The sequence below is a fragment of the Lynx rufus genome, unplaced genomic scaffold, assembly GCF_022079265.1.
Source record: "Lynx rufus isolate CCGP_SWC_20201006 ecotype Redwood Valley unplaced genomic scaffold, mLynRuf1.p SCAF_8, whole genome shotgun sequence".
Taxonomy (NCBI): Eukaryota; Metazoa; Chordata; class Mammalia; order Carnivora; family Felidae; genus Lynx; species Lynx rufus.
Window position 1 is genome coordinate 1,172,062 of NW_025814896.1, and position 18,302 is coordinate 1,190,363.

General features: G+C 56.1%; 2 protein-coding genes and 1 long non-coding RNA gene across 5 annotated transcripts in view; 1 reads left to right on the plus strand and 2 right to left on the minus strand.

Annotated features, from left to right (window-relative positions):
• Positions 1–5,476: 5,476 nt before the first annotated feature.
• On the minus strand, positions 5,477–11,899 carry GID8 (GID complex subunit 8 homolog). 2 transcript variants are annotated; one of them, XM_047069023.1, is made up of 6 exons: positions 11,766–11,899; positions 11,313–11,452; positions 8,652–8,782; positions 7,428–7,624; positions 6,924–7,121; positions 5,477–6,150 (listed from the first exon to the last, which is right to left on the minus strand). In XM_047069023.1, the coding sequence occupies exons 3-6, from the start codon at positions 8,767–8,769 to the stop codon at positions 5,977–5,979; spliced, it is 687 nt and encodes a 228-aa protein (XP_046924979.1). In that variant the 5' UTR covers positions 8,770–8,782; positions 11,313–11,452; positions 11,766–11,899; the 3' UTR covers positions 5,477–5,976. The 2 variants fall into 2 exon arrangements, with proteins under 2 accessions (XP_046924979.1, XP_046924980.1); XM_047069024.1 differs by lacking the exons at positions 11,313–11,452; positions 11,766–11,899 and adding an exon at positions 10,355–10,379.
• A 209-nt stretch (positions 11,900–12,108) lies between these two features.
• The window catches only part of DIDO1 (death inducer-obliterator 1), a 49,393-nt gene continuing 43,199 nt past the window's right edge, over positions 12,109–18,302 (plus strand). The window contains exon 1 of one of the 2 annotated variants that reach the window (XM_047069019.1): positions 12,109–12,209. The gene's annotated coding sequence lies outside the window, so the exon portion shown is untranslated. Of the gene's footprint in view, positions 12,236–18,302 lie in introns of both variants that reach the window. The other variant, XM_047069020.1, reaches the window with a different exon arrangement.
• Positions 14,990–18,214, minus strand: LOC124503772 (uncharacterized). The gene is made up of 2 exons (XR_006960263.1): positions 15,497–18,214; positions 14,990–15,340 (listed from the first exon to the last, which is right to left on the minus strand). It is a non-coding gene; the product is annotated as an uncharacterized LOC124503772 (long non-coding RNA).

Consider the following 18,302-nt stretch of genomic DNA (forward strand, 5'->3'; position numbering starts at 1 on the left):
TCAGTCCCGGCCGTGCTTCCGTCTGGCGCTCTGCTCTTAGGACGTGTCGCCCCCGGACGGCCACCGCAGAGGGAGGGCGGGTGGGGCGGGGCACACACTCGGTCCCCGCCCTGCGCTCCACCGGCAGCTGTCAGGGTCCACCTCCCTGCGGCTCCGGCTCCGGCTCCCGTGAAGTCTGGCGGCGGGAGTGGGGAGGGTGCGGGGCTCCCGGTGGCGGGTGGCCCACTGGGCGGACCAGGCTGTGGAGGGCGGGGCCCGGGGGATCCGGGCGTCAGGGCTCTGGTGTTGGACAGGAGCCTGTGAATCGGGGGATGGTGGTGGTCCCCATGTCACAGGGCTGTGGACTCGTCCAGTGACAACTGGGGACAGTCTTCACAGAATGCGAGAGCAGGAAGACTCAAGCGCCCCTAGTTTGTAAGGTGGGTCTTCGGAGGTGGGCTCCCGCCCTGCCACCCAAGCCAGCCAACGCCGGGCAGCTGAGCGGGCAGTGTCCACGTGGCAGGCCGTGCGGAACAGGCCAGAACCCCAAGGGCGTGCCAAGCACGGAGGGTCTGCCAGCCCCCAAGCTGAGTCCCCGGGGCCCTCTCGGTGTGCGGGGGGTGGGCTTTACGTGGCCTCGTCGAGGACACGGCCAGCACGGAGCCGCGGACGCCGGGACCCGATGGCCACAACCGGGCTTCCGGCCACACTGGCTTCTCCTAGCTGCCGCCTCCTCCGTCCTGCACAGGGCAGCCCAGTGAGCTGGGTCCCGTCCCGCCACGGCACAGCCTCCCAAGGCTTCTCACCGCACTTAGAACAAAGCCTAAAACATCCCCGCAGGGCAGGGCCCCGTCAGTACCACGCAGCCCGAGGGGGCGCAGGCCCAGCGCCACACCCAGTACAGCTTCAGCTTCTGTAACCGACAGACCTCAAGGACCCGGGCCCGGGGGGGGGGGGGGGGGGGGGGGTGGGTGTCTCCCTGGTGCGGTGCCCCCCCATCACCTCTTTCCCCTCCCCCCAGCTTCACACCAGCTATTGAAGGGAGGAGTCTGTCTTTTGCACCCAATTACCAACCTAAATGGTAGAAGGACCCAAGGACAAACAAGTGTGCACAACGTGACCGGAAACCACAAAAATGAATTTCGGATAATAAATGAATTTAATGCAGCGTAGGTTCTACAGCGGGATTCTTCCAAGTTCCGGAGCGGCTCATTCTTCAACGTGCTGGTGGGCTCACCATCCGCGTCTTCAACACACGCGCTGCTGTTCCGCACGTGATTCACGCTAAAAACACAGCTAGACGCTCGAGACCGAGGACTCGCCGGGCCCGTGGGTCTGGAGCTGCACAGGGCCCGCCTCGCCCTGGGTCTCTGTGCCTCCACTGGCCGCCCACCGGGCCCTGCAGCCCCCGGCCCAGGAGGCCACGGCGACCACCAGGCTCGCTTCCCTCTCGAGCGTGTGGCGCCGTGCGCGCCGCCGAGCGCCAGACGGCACAGCCAGGCAGGGCTCCGCACGCGAGTCCGGCGGTCCGGCGCGGCGGGCGACAGCGGGATCGCTGCCTCCCGGTCCCCAGGCTCCCGACGTGAGGCGGAGACTCGTACCGCACCGCACGGCACCATTCCTGCCGGTGCCACACCCACAGCCGGGCACGAGGTCGCGGTGTGACTTGCTCGAAAACACAGCCAGACGGAAGGTGCTGGGAAGGCGCGTACAGAGAAGTCCACTCCTCCCGGTTCTCACTCCTCCAGCCGCCAGTTTTGGTTGGAGCCGAGTAGGAGTCCCACAGACCTTCTGCATCACGGTCAGCATGGACCCAGCGACCCCGCCTTCCAGAGGGGGGCTGGGGGACTTCCCAACTCTGCAGATGAATCCTGGTCCCACCACAGGCTCCCTGCAACGAGAAACACCTCCGCCCTGCAGATGCAGGGACGGGATGACCGGTCGGCCCAGACTGCCCCTCCTGCCCCCCACCGAGGGCCTGAAGCCGCCACAGCTGGAGCCCTGTGGCCTGTGAAGGCGGAGCAGCTGGGGACACCCCACCACTGCCGACAGTCTGCACAGGCACAGAGGCCAAAGGCCCCTGCAAACCCGTGTTCTACATCTACGTAAGCAAATCACGAGGACAGGAAAAGCACCTCGAAGGCATCTCAGAATTAAGGCAGGACATCCCACACGGGCAGGCCCCCCGGGCCGGGGACTGTGGCCCTTGCCAAACACCCCGGGTGGTCTTGAATGCAAACCCAAGCGCTCACTGCTCTGCATGGTCACGCCACCACCAACCACCGCACCACCTCCTGCAAGGTAGCAGGCGTTGGCAGGAAGAAGGGTTTAGGCGCCATCGTCACACGGGGAATGGTGACGGCAGAGGGTTCCTTTCCCCTCTCTGATGTAACAAACCTGTGAGGCTACACTCAGTAACGCCACCGCTCCGGCATCAAAGCACCCTCCTTCTGCACGCGCTAGAAGGCGCTGGAAAGCTGTCACTCCAAGTCTGTCAATGTTCCACAAGTGCCTTCCACGCGAGGCGCTCACGGTCCTGACAGCACAGGATGTGTGCCTCTGCAGGACGTGGCATGTGCCACGGGGAGAAGGGCCTCAGGCTCAGCGGTCCCTGGACTTGGACCATCAGGAAGCATGCGTGAGAAAAAAAGAAAGAAAGAAAGAAAGAAAGAAAGAAAGAAAGAAAGAAAGAAAGAAAGAAAGAAAGAAAGAAAGAAAGAAAGAAAGAAAAAGAAAAAAAAGGAAACTTTTCAGCTTAAAACCACGCAGACGGCAGCCCCAATCTATTTTCTCACAAACGTGAAACTCGAGTGCTGCATCTCTAGACGAGACGAGTTCCGCGTCCACGCACAGCACACACGGACGCACATCTGTGAAAGCAGACAGTGCTGGTGGGAATGGACAGAAGGGGGCCGAAGGACGCGGACCCGGTCCCTCCACCAGGGCTAGCAGATGGGACTTCCCACCAGACGTGTCGGCATCGTCTCTAAGTCCTTCTCCTTCGTAGATCTTCACGGGCAAAAACTAAAAAGACCTTTCAGGAAATCGCTCTTGAGAAAAACAAGGCAAATTTTACTGTGAAATTAACAACAGGCAGCAAAAGCAACCTATTCTGCATTTTTCAAAGGACGCTGTGGAGGCCCACAGGCCCGCAGGGACACGGCGGACTCAGGACCAGGGTAACTCCCAGAGCAGGTCCCACTTTGTCCTCCGGAGGACACCGTTGTCCTTAACGTAAAACGTGTACGGTTCTTTCTGAAAGCCCTGGTCCCCCCACTCCCCAAAACCAGCATCGTACACAGAGAAATACGGACACCGCGCCACCTTAACAGAAACCGTCCTCAACACGTTTCCCCACACGGCTTCTGGATGCATCTTGACTGCGTGGGGGGAACCACCTCCTCATCCCCCGAGGCCTCACACATGGGGTCTTCGGTCACGTGTGAGGGAGACTTTCGCGTCAAACACCAGGCCCGATGAACGTCTGCCTGTTCTAGAACCTGGAAACCTCCATTCAAATGGCAAAATATATTAGTTGTCATTGGATTTGCATCCCTACGCTTCGTAAAGATTCCAAACTAGGGTTATTTTTCACACGACTTCCTATCAGGAATGCAGAGTAACCAGAATATTCTCAAATTTTATTTATTTCAAGGCACTTTCCACAAAACATAAAGAGAATAAACTACATAAAACGTACATTTTCATAAACACAACAGCGAGATCCAAACGAGACGAAGAAAAATCACGTTATACTTAATGTCTGTGGTCTCAAAATGGCTTGATTTAGCGTGCTTGCCGAAGACACAGACCGCCACACGGCGGCCCACGGGAGGCGTCTGCAAAGCCGGTCCCGCCGGAGCCTCCAGGTCCACCGAGAGATGGGACGAGCGTAGCCGGGCCTCAGAGGGAAGAGAACAGCAGCAAGTCTGAGAGCGAGTCTCGCCAAAGCCCGGCTCGCACGTCACCCGCTGCCTCGATAGGCGAACAGGGGCCGCCGCCCGCGCGTTCGGGCCGATGGTTCACGGCTCACACCCTGGACTCTGAAGAACGTGTCGGGTTGATTACGTATTAGTCATGCACACAAACGATCTCACGTGCGCTAACGAGGAAAGCCAACCGGAAACGTGCTGGACTCTGGTACCCACCAAGCGCATACGCCGCCTGCTCGTCTCTCCCGCTCCCGCAGCAGGTAATGGTGAACTACCTGAAGATGAAAACCTTTGGCCCTAACTTATCGGCCTCAAGCCTCGGAGGAAACAGCCCTAAAGAAAGGTCACATCTGGACTGCTGAGACGGTCTCGGGCGTCGAGGAGAGACCCCCCCCCCTTCATCCTCACGACACCAAGAGGGCAGCAGGAGGGCGAGGTGGACAGAGGCCGGAAGAATCCACAACACACAGCCTTGCCTCTGCATCGGTGACCACCCAAGGCGGTCAAAAACCCACCACCGACCCCAGGCTCCGAGTGGAAGCAGGGAGCAGAGATGAAGCGGGGGACCGGCTGACCGCACGGCACGTGAGGATCGCGCTCAGGTCTGCAGGCGTGTGGGGGACGTGGCCCCAGCGGTCAGAGGCAGACCACCTGACCCACGGGAGCACCCATGAGCCCGCCCAGCCTCGCTGGTCAAGGAAGCCGGCTCCCGGCAGCTCAGCTGCTATTGGCATCTGCCCCTACGAAGCACCGGGCACCGAACCCCGCCCCGGATCTGCACAGGGAGGACGGAGTCCCCGCACCGGGGGGACGTGCAGAGCCACCCGTGGCTAGGAAGCCCTGCGCCCCCGGGCACGGTCCCCTCCACCTCCTCGAGCCTGCGCCCGCGGGGTCGGCCGGCAGCTCTGTTAACGACCGCCCTACAGGACCAGGGCCGGGCTGCACCTGCAGCGAGTCCACACACACGAGTCCGTGTCCCCAGTCACCAGAGCACCCGCGTCCCAGCAACCGCACCGGCGGCAGGACACGTGGGGACTCACACGCACACGGGCCTGCTGCAGGGCAAGCCCCCCCGCCAAGGCAAGTGTGCACTCCTGGGGGGAGGGGGGGGTACTCGCTGTCAAGACCCCACTCCTCGGGGTCCACTCCCAGGGGCACATGGGCCCTCAGGCCGCAAGCACTAGATGAGGCCGCTGCCATCGGTCACTGTCCCGGCACCGAGACATGAGCTCCGAAAGCAAAAGATTTGAGAGGATTAACACTTTTTGGAGGCCGTTGTGGTCATTCTCGAAATCAAAGAGAAACCTTTATTTTCAACAAAACTGCCTACAAGAGAAGGTCCATCGATCCGCTAAGAAAGAGTCTCTCACCACAACCAGCACCAAAATATAGATTTAAAAAATTAAAAAACACACAGCCCCAGCCCTCACTCTCTCTCTCTCTCTCTCTCTCTCTCTCACACACACACACACACACACACACACACAAACGCATCTCCCCAGGAGCCATACCACCCAGACCAGAGAGAAACAAACCGAACTCAATACCCTCACACAAAAGAAGTCTTTGAATTAGGATTTACAAATTTATATAGTCTTTCCTATGAAAAAACAAAAAACCAAGGGGTAAGAGAAACCTTCTCCACAAAGGCCTGACGAGTCTTAGCAGATCTGAGAAAACGTATTTTCTGCCTACGAGCTAACAGAAAGCAAAATAATGATCAGTGCTTGTCAGAGGTTTGCGAGGGAGGCCTCCGTTCAACAACGTTCCCGAACTAGAGTGCTCGGTGGCCGATGCGGCCCGTCCCCGCTGTCAGCGCGCCCACCGCGGTCTGCGCCACACTTCCAAAGACACCGCGTCTCTCGCTGCAAGTTTTCCAGCGCTCAGAAGGGCCGTTTTTCCCTTTAAAAAAGATGCCAGGTCGAAAAAAAAAAAAAATCCAGGAAAAGGGGGAAGAAAGAGTTCTCTACTGCGGTAACCTGTCAGTCACAGACAGCTGCTCTGAGTCCGGTCCGGGGGTGGGGGGGGGGGTGGTGGGAGGGGGCGCAGGGGCCACCGGCACAGACTACTTGGGCTCCTCGATCACACCTTTGCTGAGGTCTGTCATTTTGGGGTATTTTACTTTCTTCTGGTCCAGCTCATTCTGAGCCCAAAGGAGTAGTTTCAGTAATTTTGCCAGCTTGGGTGTGGACTCACGATTTTCATAATCTAGGACAGCTTGGTTAACTTCACTCCACACCTAGAAAATAAATACGCCGGATAAAAACAACCACACGTGCAGAGTGCCCGCCGGTAGGACCAGTTACAATGTGCATTTACACTTCTCAAGACCTTCTTACAGAAGAAGATCGTTACTTATTCAAATGAATACGAAGCCCATGACCGTGAGGCCCTCCAGAGGATGTTAAACACACACTCCTTGCCCAGGAGGAGCTCGCGGCCCGGTCGGTGGGGCTCATACCCGGCCTGGATAGCAGTGAAATGCCGTGAGCCAGGCTTGAGGGGACCGGGGCGGAGGAAAGAGCAGGGTGGGGTGACACAAGGTCCACGGGACAAGCCACAGGAGGACCCGCGTGGCGGCGGCCTGGAGAGTAGCCCTCCCTTCCAGCAGGAAAGGGCCATGGGAGTAAAGGGCCGCGTCTGGGGCAGTAATGCACCGTCGTGGGGGCTGGAACACAGAAGCAGCAGCAAGGAGACAAACAGCTTCACAAGCAAATAGGGGATTTTAGGTAAAACATGTTTTGGACACCTACTTCTAAGAGTCTCCAAACAAACAAGGAGGAGGTTAAGACGAACGAGAAAAGCTGAGACAGAGAGTCTGAATGCCGTGTATGACGTCACGGTGCTCAGTTCCCGGTTCCCACAGGGAAAGGGGACACTTGACGGGAGAATCGGTGCTGTCGTGACTGAGTGTCACGTGCCCAGACATGGCTTCCGTTCGTTCTACAGCTGTGCCTTTTAGAGTCCCGCCCTGAACACCCACCGAGGGGAAGGAGGCCCCGTCGGTCTTACCTTCTGCCTCTGCATCATGTGAAGCAGGTCTCCGAATGGAGACTCCTCAGGGTTATCAAAGGCCAGCAGGGCCAGAGTGCGTTCCATCTCCGTCAGGCACTCCCTGCTCTCCTCGCCCTGCTCTGCCAGCTGGGTCTGCGCGAACTCCAGCGCCGCCTCCGTCTCGCGCTGGCGGATCAGCTCTATGAGGTGCTGTTGCTGGGCCGGCAAAGGCAGACAGGCTTACACACCCGCGCCCAGACAGGCACACCCGGTGACGCGCTCTAGCCTCTAGCCAAAGGACGTCTTACGTGACAACTTCTAGCAGCCCTAAATTATGTCATTAACGCTCCTAAAGCAAGAAACAGCTCCTGGAACACACGAGACAACGGCTGACCCAAGCCCCTTCCCCACGTAAACTAAAACAACGTTCTGTGAACGCAAATTAGCCGCGTTACTTCTGAAACGAGCACACGTAACCTCATCGAGTGTCCACAAACCAGACGCCTCTCAACTGAAACTCACTTGCAGGTGGAAGTAGAGATACCGGTTGGTGTCCAGGAGCTCCGGATGGAGGCTGTTGATCAACGCGATAGCCTCCTGGATCTGGCCTTTCAGGATCATCTCACGGATTTTGATCCGCTCGTCAAGTGTTTCCAGATCCACACTAGGTTCAATCCCAGATTCCATCCGAAACTTCTCTGCTGCTTCCTTAAAGCCCTCTGAAAATGAAAACCATCTTCAGTGCTCAGGAAGCTAGCAAGACACTAACGCAAAGCATTTTTATCCCCAGAAAGCCCATCCACCTCAAACCAATAACCTTCAACGTGACCCGCACCGTCTTAGGGACTTGGCATTTACATCTCTGACTTACTAGCCGTGCCCCACACAGAAAATGAAAACCACGTACGCCACTCCTTCCCATCCCACCCGAGACGCCGTTCACCCCCCAGCCAGGGGCAAGAGTGCATGCCGGGAAGCCCAGGGCACTACGGGCTCCCCCGGGAAGGCTGCGACCCCAGGCAGAGGCTGCAGGCGTGCTGCAGGCACGTCTGCGCACACCGGCTGCGCCTTCACAGCCTGCAGAGGCCTGACCCTCCTGCCTCCTTGTGAGTGGACAGTTCTCACCAGCGTCTAAGCAGCATGTGTGGCCACCCACCCCCACTACAGGCAGACACTTCCTCAACACCTTCCCAGAGAAGTCTCGGTCAAGACTGATTTGGGGGACGAGGCACCGTGAACAATGGAAGGAGACTCAGACCTTTTTGAAACATCGGTGTTTTCCAACCATGTACAAAATTACCCTCTTCTTTCCGAGTATCAAGGAGGACTATAGTTACAGACCCCTTTTGCTACTTTCCATCTGCTTCTGCCCTTCCCCCTTTCTCCTGAGTTAGGCACACCTTCTAGAAACAGCCCAGTATAATTTCTCAGACATGCCAAAAAGAGATCAATTACTTGGGGTTTAAACGTGCTCCAGAACGTTCTTTAGTCACTTGATAAGCTGCAAAAACATTAAAGGTCAAGAAACAGGTTTTTGCTTTAGAGCTCAGATACCTGGCATAACAACCTCACCTCTGGAACAGGTCACCTTTGATACGGCAATTTACAAATTTAGGAAAATTAGCAGTGTGTTTTTATTACACCCAAACACAATTCTACCAAGGAAGTCCCATGTAAAATTCTACCTATACATACCAAAAGGGAGATTTACGTTCAAGAGGTAGCACCCTTATGGCCAGCCGTTACCTGTGACCAGGTAGTTCATGATGAGGCGGTTCATGTCTGCTCGCTGGACGTGCAAGTTATTGAGTTTTTCCATCCACTCGTCTTTCGTGATTTCATCGGGTTTTTCTGCATAACTCATTCTGACTTATTTTCTACAGGAAAACAGTATTTTAAAAATCAGCGAAGATCACGGGAATGAATTACAGAGAACACGCTCAATGGTCCCTCATAGGGCTGTGTAGTAACAGATGACAGCCAGACTTGTGAGCACAGAGAAACCTACAGGGTCATCAGATACCCATGTTGCACCCAGAAACGCTGGGTGTTTACTGTGCTTCAATTAAAAAAAAAGGATGTTAAGAATTCCGTTAAGAATCGTAATCATTTCAGAGTGAAGCAGGGCGACGCAGCGCGAAGGAATAAGGAGATGGTGGAAAGATACTTTATCTGGAAAACGGCAAATTCAAAGCGCCTGGCACCAAATGCAGATATAGGGATCAGAAAGAAGGCTAGCATATTTAGAAGACAGGATTGGTGCGAGGAAGACCCAGAGTCTCCGAATGGACAGGTCAAGTCGTGGGGTGGGTCGTACCAAGTAAGGCCTCGCCGAATAAAGGAGGAGTTTAGATCAACCCTCTTCTAAGCATGAAGGGCAACCGCAAGGGACATAAGCTAAATATTCAACGCGATGACACACGTGCCCGAGAGAGAAGCCCACGATGAGACACTCACCAGACCTACCAAAATTAAGAAGTCTGGCCATACCAAGTGTCCACAGAGACATGGAGCTCCCTCCAGCTCTTTGATGCTGCTGTGAGAGCAGACTGGAAACGCAAACAAACCCGGCATTCCCTGCGGGGCGGACCACACGCGCTCCTCACGGCCCGGGGATTCTATCACTAGACTGAGGTCCTCCACGCTCACCACCGCACACCCGACACGGACAAGCCTGCTCACAGAAACGCTTTTCAAGATGGCAAAAATCAGGAAGCCACCCACCTGGATGTTCATTCAAAAGCAGCAGGGAACCACAATCCCAGGCCCAAAACCCTTGCGCAGATCCGTTCCGAAAGTTAAAATCTTGCCGACTGTACCCAGAACTACACGGCACGACTTAGCATATGTCACATGACACGCACACTGCAGTCTGGGGTGACACCCCACAATTAAATACGACTTCTTCGGGGAAACGTCTGGGCAGCCACGCTGGGTGGAATGGAGATGGAAAAGCTTTCACCGGAGCAGATTTTGCCATCAAATAGGTTAAAAACAAAAAATTTCTGATTTTCGGAGCTATCTGGATTTTAGGATTGCTGAGAAAGGCTTATGATCGCGTAACAGAATTTACTAGAACAATTAAAACATGAACACAGCCACAGGGAGGACTCTCAGAAACCAGTTGGACGAATAAAGCAAGACCCAAGCGTGGCAGACAGTTTTACAAAGAACAAAAACAACACAAATCGCGTGATACGTGCTTTAGCAACAAATACAAATTCGGCAAAGCGTTTTCTTGTTTTGAGTAAAGACGTGAAACTCAAGAGGCGGTGACCATGGGAAGGAAGGCAGAGAGGTGCCAGCCCTGGGGGCACCAGTTGGGCTTTTAAGATGGCGAGCCCACCACTGTCGTCGTAAGTAATCTATACGTCATGGGTACCGCTTTACGCCAGACAAGGACATGCTAAATCGCTTCATTAAATTAAAAGATCAAAAAACAAAGGCACCTGGGTGGCTCAGTCGGGTGAGCGTCCAACTCCCGATTTTGGCTCAGGTCATGATCCCAGGATCATGGGATCGAGCCCCAGATTCTGTCTCTTCCTCTGCCCCTCTCCCCTGCTCATACACTCCCAATCTCTAAAATAAAAAAGTAAAATAAAAAAAATGTTTTTAAATTAAAGAGCAGAGAAAGTGGGGCAGCAAAAGCCGAGCAGGAAAGCCAGCGAGAAGCCATCAAACGAGAGCAGCGGCAGGAGAGTCAGAGACACAGCAGGTGAAGATTCTGTGGGCGCAAGTCAACGGCCGTGCTGCCGGCCCGAATGCAGAGGGATAAAGGACCAGAGCGCTCGAGGCCGGACCGAAGCTTTCAAGCTTGAGACCTTGGAGGACCGGGCCACAAACAAAAAGAAACAGGACAGGTTTGAGGAGTAGAGCAAGTTTGGGCTGACTATCAGACACGCAGATGGAGAAGTCAAGCAGGCACCTGGATTATAGGTCCCCAGCCCAGCGCTGGAAACATTAATTAGGGAAACAGCCACCCAACAAGGGTACCTATCGAAAGCCACGAGTTGAGCAAAGATCGCCCAGGGAGAGAGCACGGGCACAAGACCAAGTCCTTGGGTGCTAGGAGGGTGCCCACACTCAGCACCAGAGGAGGAAGCCGGCACGGGAGACAAACCAAGAGATGTCATTCCTCCTACAAATGCCCAGGTCCTGTAGCTCCGGGCAGGTGCGTAATTCCCCCAGGCCACTCTGCTGTTCCCAGACAACAACTCCAGGTAACCTCGGACAAACGAGGCCCCTCTCTCTCCATCCCCGTAGTACCCCAAATCACACCAGTACCGCTCCCAGCACGGACAGCGATCTGGGAACAGCAACAACTCCAAAGAAACACTCAACACACAAACCTCCCAACTCTGAAACCGAGGAACACTTGCTTCCCAAGCAAGCAGTTCGCGTCCTCACCAGCTCAGCTTCTGCTCTGAAGCGGTGGTCATAAAAATCGTTCTCTTCGCAGGGACACGAGTGCGGTGCTTCAGGTAACTGCCACTGCTGTAGTTGGCGACCACTTCTGAACCTTGTAGCCTTCGCTCGAAAGGCGCTCCCTTTAAGAATAAACACCGAATTACAGCGCGCGAGCGCTGTGGGGTCAGGACTCTGCTCCGGCCAGGAGAAAAGGGGCAGTTGACAGTGCAAATCCACAAGGCCCCGGTTCTGCCACCTGCTCAGACCTTCGACCCCGTAGGGCCCCCAGCCCGCTCCCGACCCCCGCCCCGGCCCCCTCTGGCCTCTCCCGCCGAGCCCTACCCCGGCCCCCTCCTCGGCCTCCACCCCGCCCCCGCCCAGCCCCACCCCGGCCCGCCGCGCTCCCGCGGGGAAGCTCGGCCCGGCCGCCTGGGTCCGCCGCGGCCATCTTACCGTGCGGATCCCGCCTCCCGCGCAGTGCGGTCTCCACGGCCGCTCGGGGGGGCGGGGGGCGGCCGAGCCGGGAGGGCGGCGAGGCGCCGGGGATGGGTGGCGGAGGCGGGAGCCGCGGCGGAGGCGGGGGCGGGGAACGGGAGGGCAGACGCACGGACGGCCGCCCCTTCAGGCACCTCCCGCGAGATCGCGAGAGCGCAGGCTCGCCAGCCTGTAACCAATCAAGCGCTCCCGCGAGGGGGCGGAGCGCGGCGGCTGCCCGGAAGCGCGAGACTCCAGCTTCCGTCCTTGCGCAGAACTCTTCTCGCGGCGCGCTCGCTCTACGGGTTGGCGCGAGAGTCAAAAGGCGTCGGCCGACTCTGGGCAAGATGGCCGCCGTCGAGGTGTCGTTGCGGGGGAACTTCGCGCAGGGATGGCGACATCTAGACTGAGTCGGAGGCGAAGGTCCCAGCTCCCTTTCCGTCATTTGTGTGAGCTCGGAGGGCAGGGGGCGGGGGGCAGGCGCCAGTGCTCGGCGCCGCCCCGAGGCGGGGTCCCTCCGCACCCGGCGCCTGCCTTCGCACGGGCCCGGGAGGAGCCGCCCGAGCGCGACCCGGCGGGAGCGCTTCGTTCCGTCGGTTGAGGAGGGCCCCGGGGGTTACCGAGCGCGCTTTCGCTCGCCGCCTGCGGGGGCAAAGGAACCGGGCCCGCCCTCGGGGCGCCTGCCGCGCAGGCCCGGCGGTCCACTGGCCGCGCCAGGTGGGGCCAGGGCTGCGGGCGCGCGTGCAGCGACAGCGACGGCGGCGGCGGGGACCCGCGGAGGCGCGCGTGTGCTCGTTCTGTGCCTGCTCGCGGGCCGCGTCCGAGCAGGGTCTCCTTTTCCCGCTGTGGGAAAGCAAGGTTAAGAGATCTCTGCGGCTTCGGGAAGCAAATGGAGGGGGCAGCCCCTTGCTCCGTCCCATGAAATCCGACGTCTTCCTGAATTTGAGCTCAGGGTTGGATGGTTTCGTGCGGTTGCTCAAAAGTGAGCTGAAGAGCGCGGGGGTGCTGTCGGACTTCTCGCCGAGAGGAAGTCCCATAGGTTTCACAGGGATGACTGGTTACGGGTAGTTTCCAATTCAGTGTGCTGAGTCTGCAGGTACAAAGTTTTGACATGAATCCGTTCAAATTGCACAGAGAGTACACGTTCGTGAGGACGTCTTTGGCAGCTACTTAAGTCTGCGTACGATTCTAGGTGTCAACTTCACGGTGTGCGAAAGGGTGCGGATTTTTAGAATTCTTTCCAGAGGCACACAAGCAAACACTTGAATGCCAGTGCCCTAGGGAGATAGGATATTCCAGGCCACAGAGGCTTCAGCTGCGCCTTCCGTGGGCCACAGGTTAATGGCCCGTGCCCCCAGCGGCCAACCCGTTACCGAGTCCTGCAAATTCCACCTCCTTATTTCTGTCTAGACGCTGGCTGCTTTTTATTGTCCCCAGCCTCTCTGCTGCTGGGATTGCCCCTCCCAGGGGTCCCACCAGTTTTTAATGAAGCACACGCAGCAGGCAGGGTGGTCTCTCCTTGTGCCCGTTCTCTTCACACCTTTCAGAGACCCCCAGGTGCCTGTGCAAAGTGAGCAGGGCCAAAAGCCTCATGGCCCCCGCCCCTCCTGTCTCTACTGCAGCTGTCCTCCTGTTGGAGGTTCTCCACCGGCCGCTTCTCTTAGCGCTGGGTTCGCAAGCTGGGCCACGTGGAAAACACGTCTCCAGGCTGACTCCTGGAAGGGGACGGCCTTCCCGGAACAAAGCCGAATGTAGCCTGTCTCCTTTAGGCTCACGTCTCACATCCTAAACCATGCGTTTGTCGCATTTAGCACACCATTTTCTGTCGCTGATGCTTGATGAGTGTGTCCCAGTTCAGCACACGTGTGAACTTTTCAAGAGCTGAAACATGCAGGAGTGGGGGCTCCGTAGCTATTTGTTGAGAATGTTGAAGGAGTGAATGACGAATGACCGCTTTAAGTACAAGCAGCCTCAGCAGAAGTGGATGGAGGGAGTGTCATGGGGCAGGGCATGTCCGCAGCCCTCCGTGATTGAGTTCATGGATTGACAGGAGAGGAAGACAGAGAAAGGCACTTCTGTAGCCTGGTTGATGAGGTTAACGGTGGGGGCACCAGGTGAGGAAGAGCCATCCTGACAACTCGTGGGCTGGAAGGGGGGTGGGGGGGCGGGGAGATGGCGAGCTCAGTGTCGGCCTTGTCGGGTGTGAGGTGCCTGGGGGACATGGCTAAGCTCAAGGGAGTGACGATGAGGCTGAAAGCAGAGGTTTTGTGGTGACCCCGTGTGAGAGGAGACAGACCTATTTAGAGGAAGACTGTAGGGAAGGGGAGCAAAGAAGTCCAGGATCCTAAAGGACAGCAACGTACGGCTATTATCCACTGAAGTTGTCCGTTAGGTCAGCAGAGAGGCTTGACAGGGACCAGGGGGTCAGTAGGCTCTCCGGAAGCCGGCGGGTGGGGAGCTTTAGAAGATGGATGGGCAGTATCGAGTGCAGCAGGGCCGTCCAGCGTGACATTCACCAAAAACTGTTCACTTGACAGTTGTGGGTGACAGGGCAGCGAGCTCAGTGACATGGCGGGAATGGACAGTGGTAGGTGGCGGTGAGGTGGGAGGTGAGCAGGGTGAAGGGAAGACAGTTGTGGTTTAACCCCTCAGAAGCGGCAGGTGTGGAGAGCAAGGAGCACGTTAAACACTAAAGCCACAGGACTTGGTAGCTGAAGGGGGGGGGGGTGCGTGTCAGGGAGAATCCGGGCTTCCGGCTTGTGCTTTTGGGTTTATAGGGTGGGACCATCACTGAATCACTGAGTCGGGACACCAGGGAAGGGCCTGGTTGGAGGAGAGACTCCCAAGTCATGAGCTCGTTTTGCATGCCTTAGGCTTTGATGTGCATTTGAGGCATCAAGTGGAGATGACAGAACTAGTGGGTGGATGGCCCCGGCTACAGGCAGAGGTAAAGGTCAGCACAGCCAGGTGTGCGTGAGATCCCTGTAGAGCGTACGGTTAGGGGCCAGCCGGGGCCACCCCGAAGACACATGCCGCAAGGAGTCTGGGGGAGAGCAGTAGGGGGGTGCACCACTTTGGCCACCGCCTGGGGCAGTGACCAGGTTGACAGGAAGGAGGTGGGTCTGTGGAAGGGGGAGCTGCCGGAGCTTCCATGGTTCCCCCAAGCGTGGGTGGAGAGTTTCATTTTATTAGATTAGCAGCTCTTTACAGAGACGCGTGAAAAGTTTATTAGTCTTAAAGAACATGAAAGAGTTTTCAGAAAGGAAAAGTATTTGGGGGAATAAAATACACAGTGCTTCCTCTACTCAAATCCCAGTCTGTTCAATAACCAGGACATCAGCCGTGTTTTACAGATGTTTTTATCTTATTCTCAAAACCCAAAAGCATAAAATCAAGGCCCTGCTTTGAAGGAGATTTGGCAAAGACAAACCCGGCTCATCAGGATAGCGCGCGGTTGTCGCTGCTGAGTCCCCACAACAACCACGCAGGCAGCCCCGAGAGGTCAGCTCCCGAGCTCCAGCTTTTCCCGGTGCTTTAAGTTTCTTCCCGAAGATCTGGAAGAGTAAGGAAGGATTTTATCATCGTTTAGTGGTGCCGCGCGCATCTCAGCTGAAAGTTCTAAGACTGGTGGAAGCATGCCTCTCGGCGCGTTTGGTACGGCCCCGCCCTCCCTCCTGGCCCAGGTCTATCTCCCTTCCCAGACTCCGTACCATTAAGTCAGAAAGCATTGCTTCTGAGTTTCTTTGGGTGGGTGAAAGCAAGAGTAGTTATTTCGTGATCCTTTAGCCCCTGCTGAGATCCTAGAGAGCGCGTGCAGCACAGGTGGGGTGGGGGTGGGGGGCCCACGCCCTGCAGCTGCAGACCAGCAGACACAGGCAGCACGCCTGAGTGACAGTCACTTAATCCACCAGGATTTCCTAGGGAATTCATACAGCATTTCATACGAATTTGTACGCTAAGACTTGGCTGGTGAAGAATTTGATAGACCTGTGTTGGCTTGGGATTCCACCTTTTTTTTAATTAAAAGTAGATAATGCACTCACACGGACACACATAAACGCATATAGCCTGTGTATGTGCGTAGTTATATCTGTATATGCTCTGAGTATTTTTTTTTCTTTTTGTCAAGCCCAGAGATTTTTTCCAATGGATATCCACACTTTTCCTTTTTTAGAACGCACTTAGAAATTTTTGGTTTTTGCTTTCTTGACTTTAAAATTCTCTTACATTTATTCTTTAAGGCTTTGCGTTCTGTTGGAACGAGAGGGACTTCTGTCTAACAGACTCCCGAGATGTTTCATTTCTCTGCACAACCATGAAAGGCAACACCCTTGGCCTCCCACCTTCTGTAGACAGATTTGGGAGATGTTATTTCTCCTTGGATTTCTAAATTTTAGAAGCAGTTGGTTCCAATTGCAACTCAAAAATAGTTCTGGTATCGAGCAGGTAATTTATGTGTATTGATTTTGTTGAAGTTCGGAATAAAGCTCTGGGAATCCTTTTGAAATCACGGATGGCTTGGCCTCTGTTACTCTCGTTGGTATTTCCTTCCAGTGCTCTTTCTCACCTTCACTGTTTGAGTTTTGTGAGCCGTGCAAGAGGAGGATGAGTTAATTCCAACAATGTTTCTGCTCTGGACAAATCCAGAAAGCCCCTGTCAGACCTGAGTTCAAACAGTCGCTTTGGCTTTCCAAGTACTTGTTCATTTTGGAAACAAATCTCATAAATTTCAGCCTGCACATTGTAGCTGCAACTCTCCTGAGGCCCCACAGGCCAGGGGTGATGGCAGGAGACTGGCACCCTGCCCTAGGACTTGCTTGTCGGGGTGACCTTCCTCCTCACACTCACCAGCGGGCTCAGACTCAGTAAAGGTCTTGGGCTTGTTCCTCCCCACTTTCTCTGCTACATACTTTGTATTACGATTAGCCTATGAAGCCCACGGAGTCACAACTGCTTTTCTGTCAAAATCTGTGACAGGCACTACTTTGTCTGGCTTTTTTTATTGCGTGGATTCATTTAGAAACTTAAGAGATGAAAGCAACCAGAAAGGAAATACAGCTCTCCTGCCTCACAGATTAAAATACTGATTTCTTCTGAAGTCAACTTTATTTTCTACTGAATCTGCAGGGCAACATCTCAGAGTAACAGGAACCATTGTGAAAGCTAGGAGTAATGAGCATCGTTCTGCACGCATATAAAACGTTGTACTCCCTCTCATTGGGATCACAAAGCCAGGGCTTTACTATAGCAGAGGAGATAGAATATGTCTACTTGTTCTCTGGCTGAGGATCTCTGGACAAGGGTAGAAGAACTGAGGAGAACACATCTAGACCAGTGCCCTGTCTTGTACCCAGTTCTCTGCCGTGATTGACATACTGTCCTAAACCCTCATCCTGTGCCTTCCGTCCCTGCAAGCACCCACCCGCGTGGCACCTGGGCGTTGTTACGATCTCCCTTTGCAGAGAGACATTGCTGCTGGGTTTGTTTCATTTAAGGCTCCTCCGCTAAAGAGGCCGAGCGGCGTTCCCCCATTCCAACTCCTGGCTGGGGAGGCCTCCTGTGGTCTTCCCCATTTACAGACACCCTGCCCAAGATCACACTGCTTGTGCCAGCTGGTTTCGCCTCCCAACCGTCTGCTGTCCAAACTCCCCACTCCACCTATCTGGGGGCAAACTTGAAGACGGTCACGATGGAAGAGTGGAGAGCCCATCCCTGCAGGATTCCATGAAGGTGGTGCTAATGGAATCCCACCAGCAGAAAACACTGCGTTGTATTCCTTGGGAGAAAATCCAGAGTCCGGCTCCGAAACTAGCAGGTCTTGTCATCTTTAGAAATAGATGTTGATTGAAAAGCGCATCTGACCCCAACCCGTGGTTCTCACTCACGGAAGCGTCAGGGATGCGCCTGTGGGGTTCGCTGTGTGCGGCTCTACTGCACACAGGGCACCTTTCCGCCTTTTGACCCGGGCTGAAACCAAAGCCAAGGGGTTCCTGCTTCTAAAGAACGTGGGAGCAGGGGGGCTGGAGAGGCACGTACGTAATGGGGGCAGAGGCCCTCAGCCACGGAGTTCTAGCCCCCAGGGCCAGTGTTCGGTGTCCATAGCGCCCCAAGGGTGCCGGCGCTTCCCCTCTGAGGTATGTTTGTGGAGCATCTGGGGACTGGCCGGTGCTGGGGTGTCCCTGCTGGCTCGGAGTGAAGAAGATCCGGATGGAGGGCTGCGCACCTGCCAGACAGACCCCTTTGCCTTTCTGGACCCGGACGCCTCACCGCTCCTTGCAGCCCCTGCGGGCAGATGTGCCCGAGCTGAGCGTGCCGGTGGCGGCGGGGGCCGGCTTGCTGTACAAACTTGAGGGCACGGCTGCTCCATTATCCTCGTCCCCGCCTCCTCGCCTCAAAGCCAGCCCCGGGGCCCCGCGGCCCCGGGGGCCCCGCCGGCTGCGGCCGGCGCCTGCGGCCCTGGGACTCGGGGAGCCGCGGCGCAAGGCGCAGGCGCGCACGCGGGGCGGGGCCTCCTCC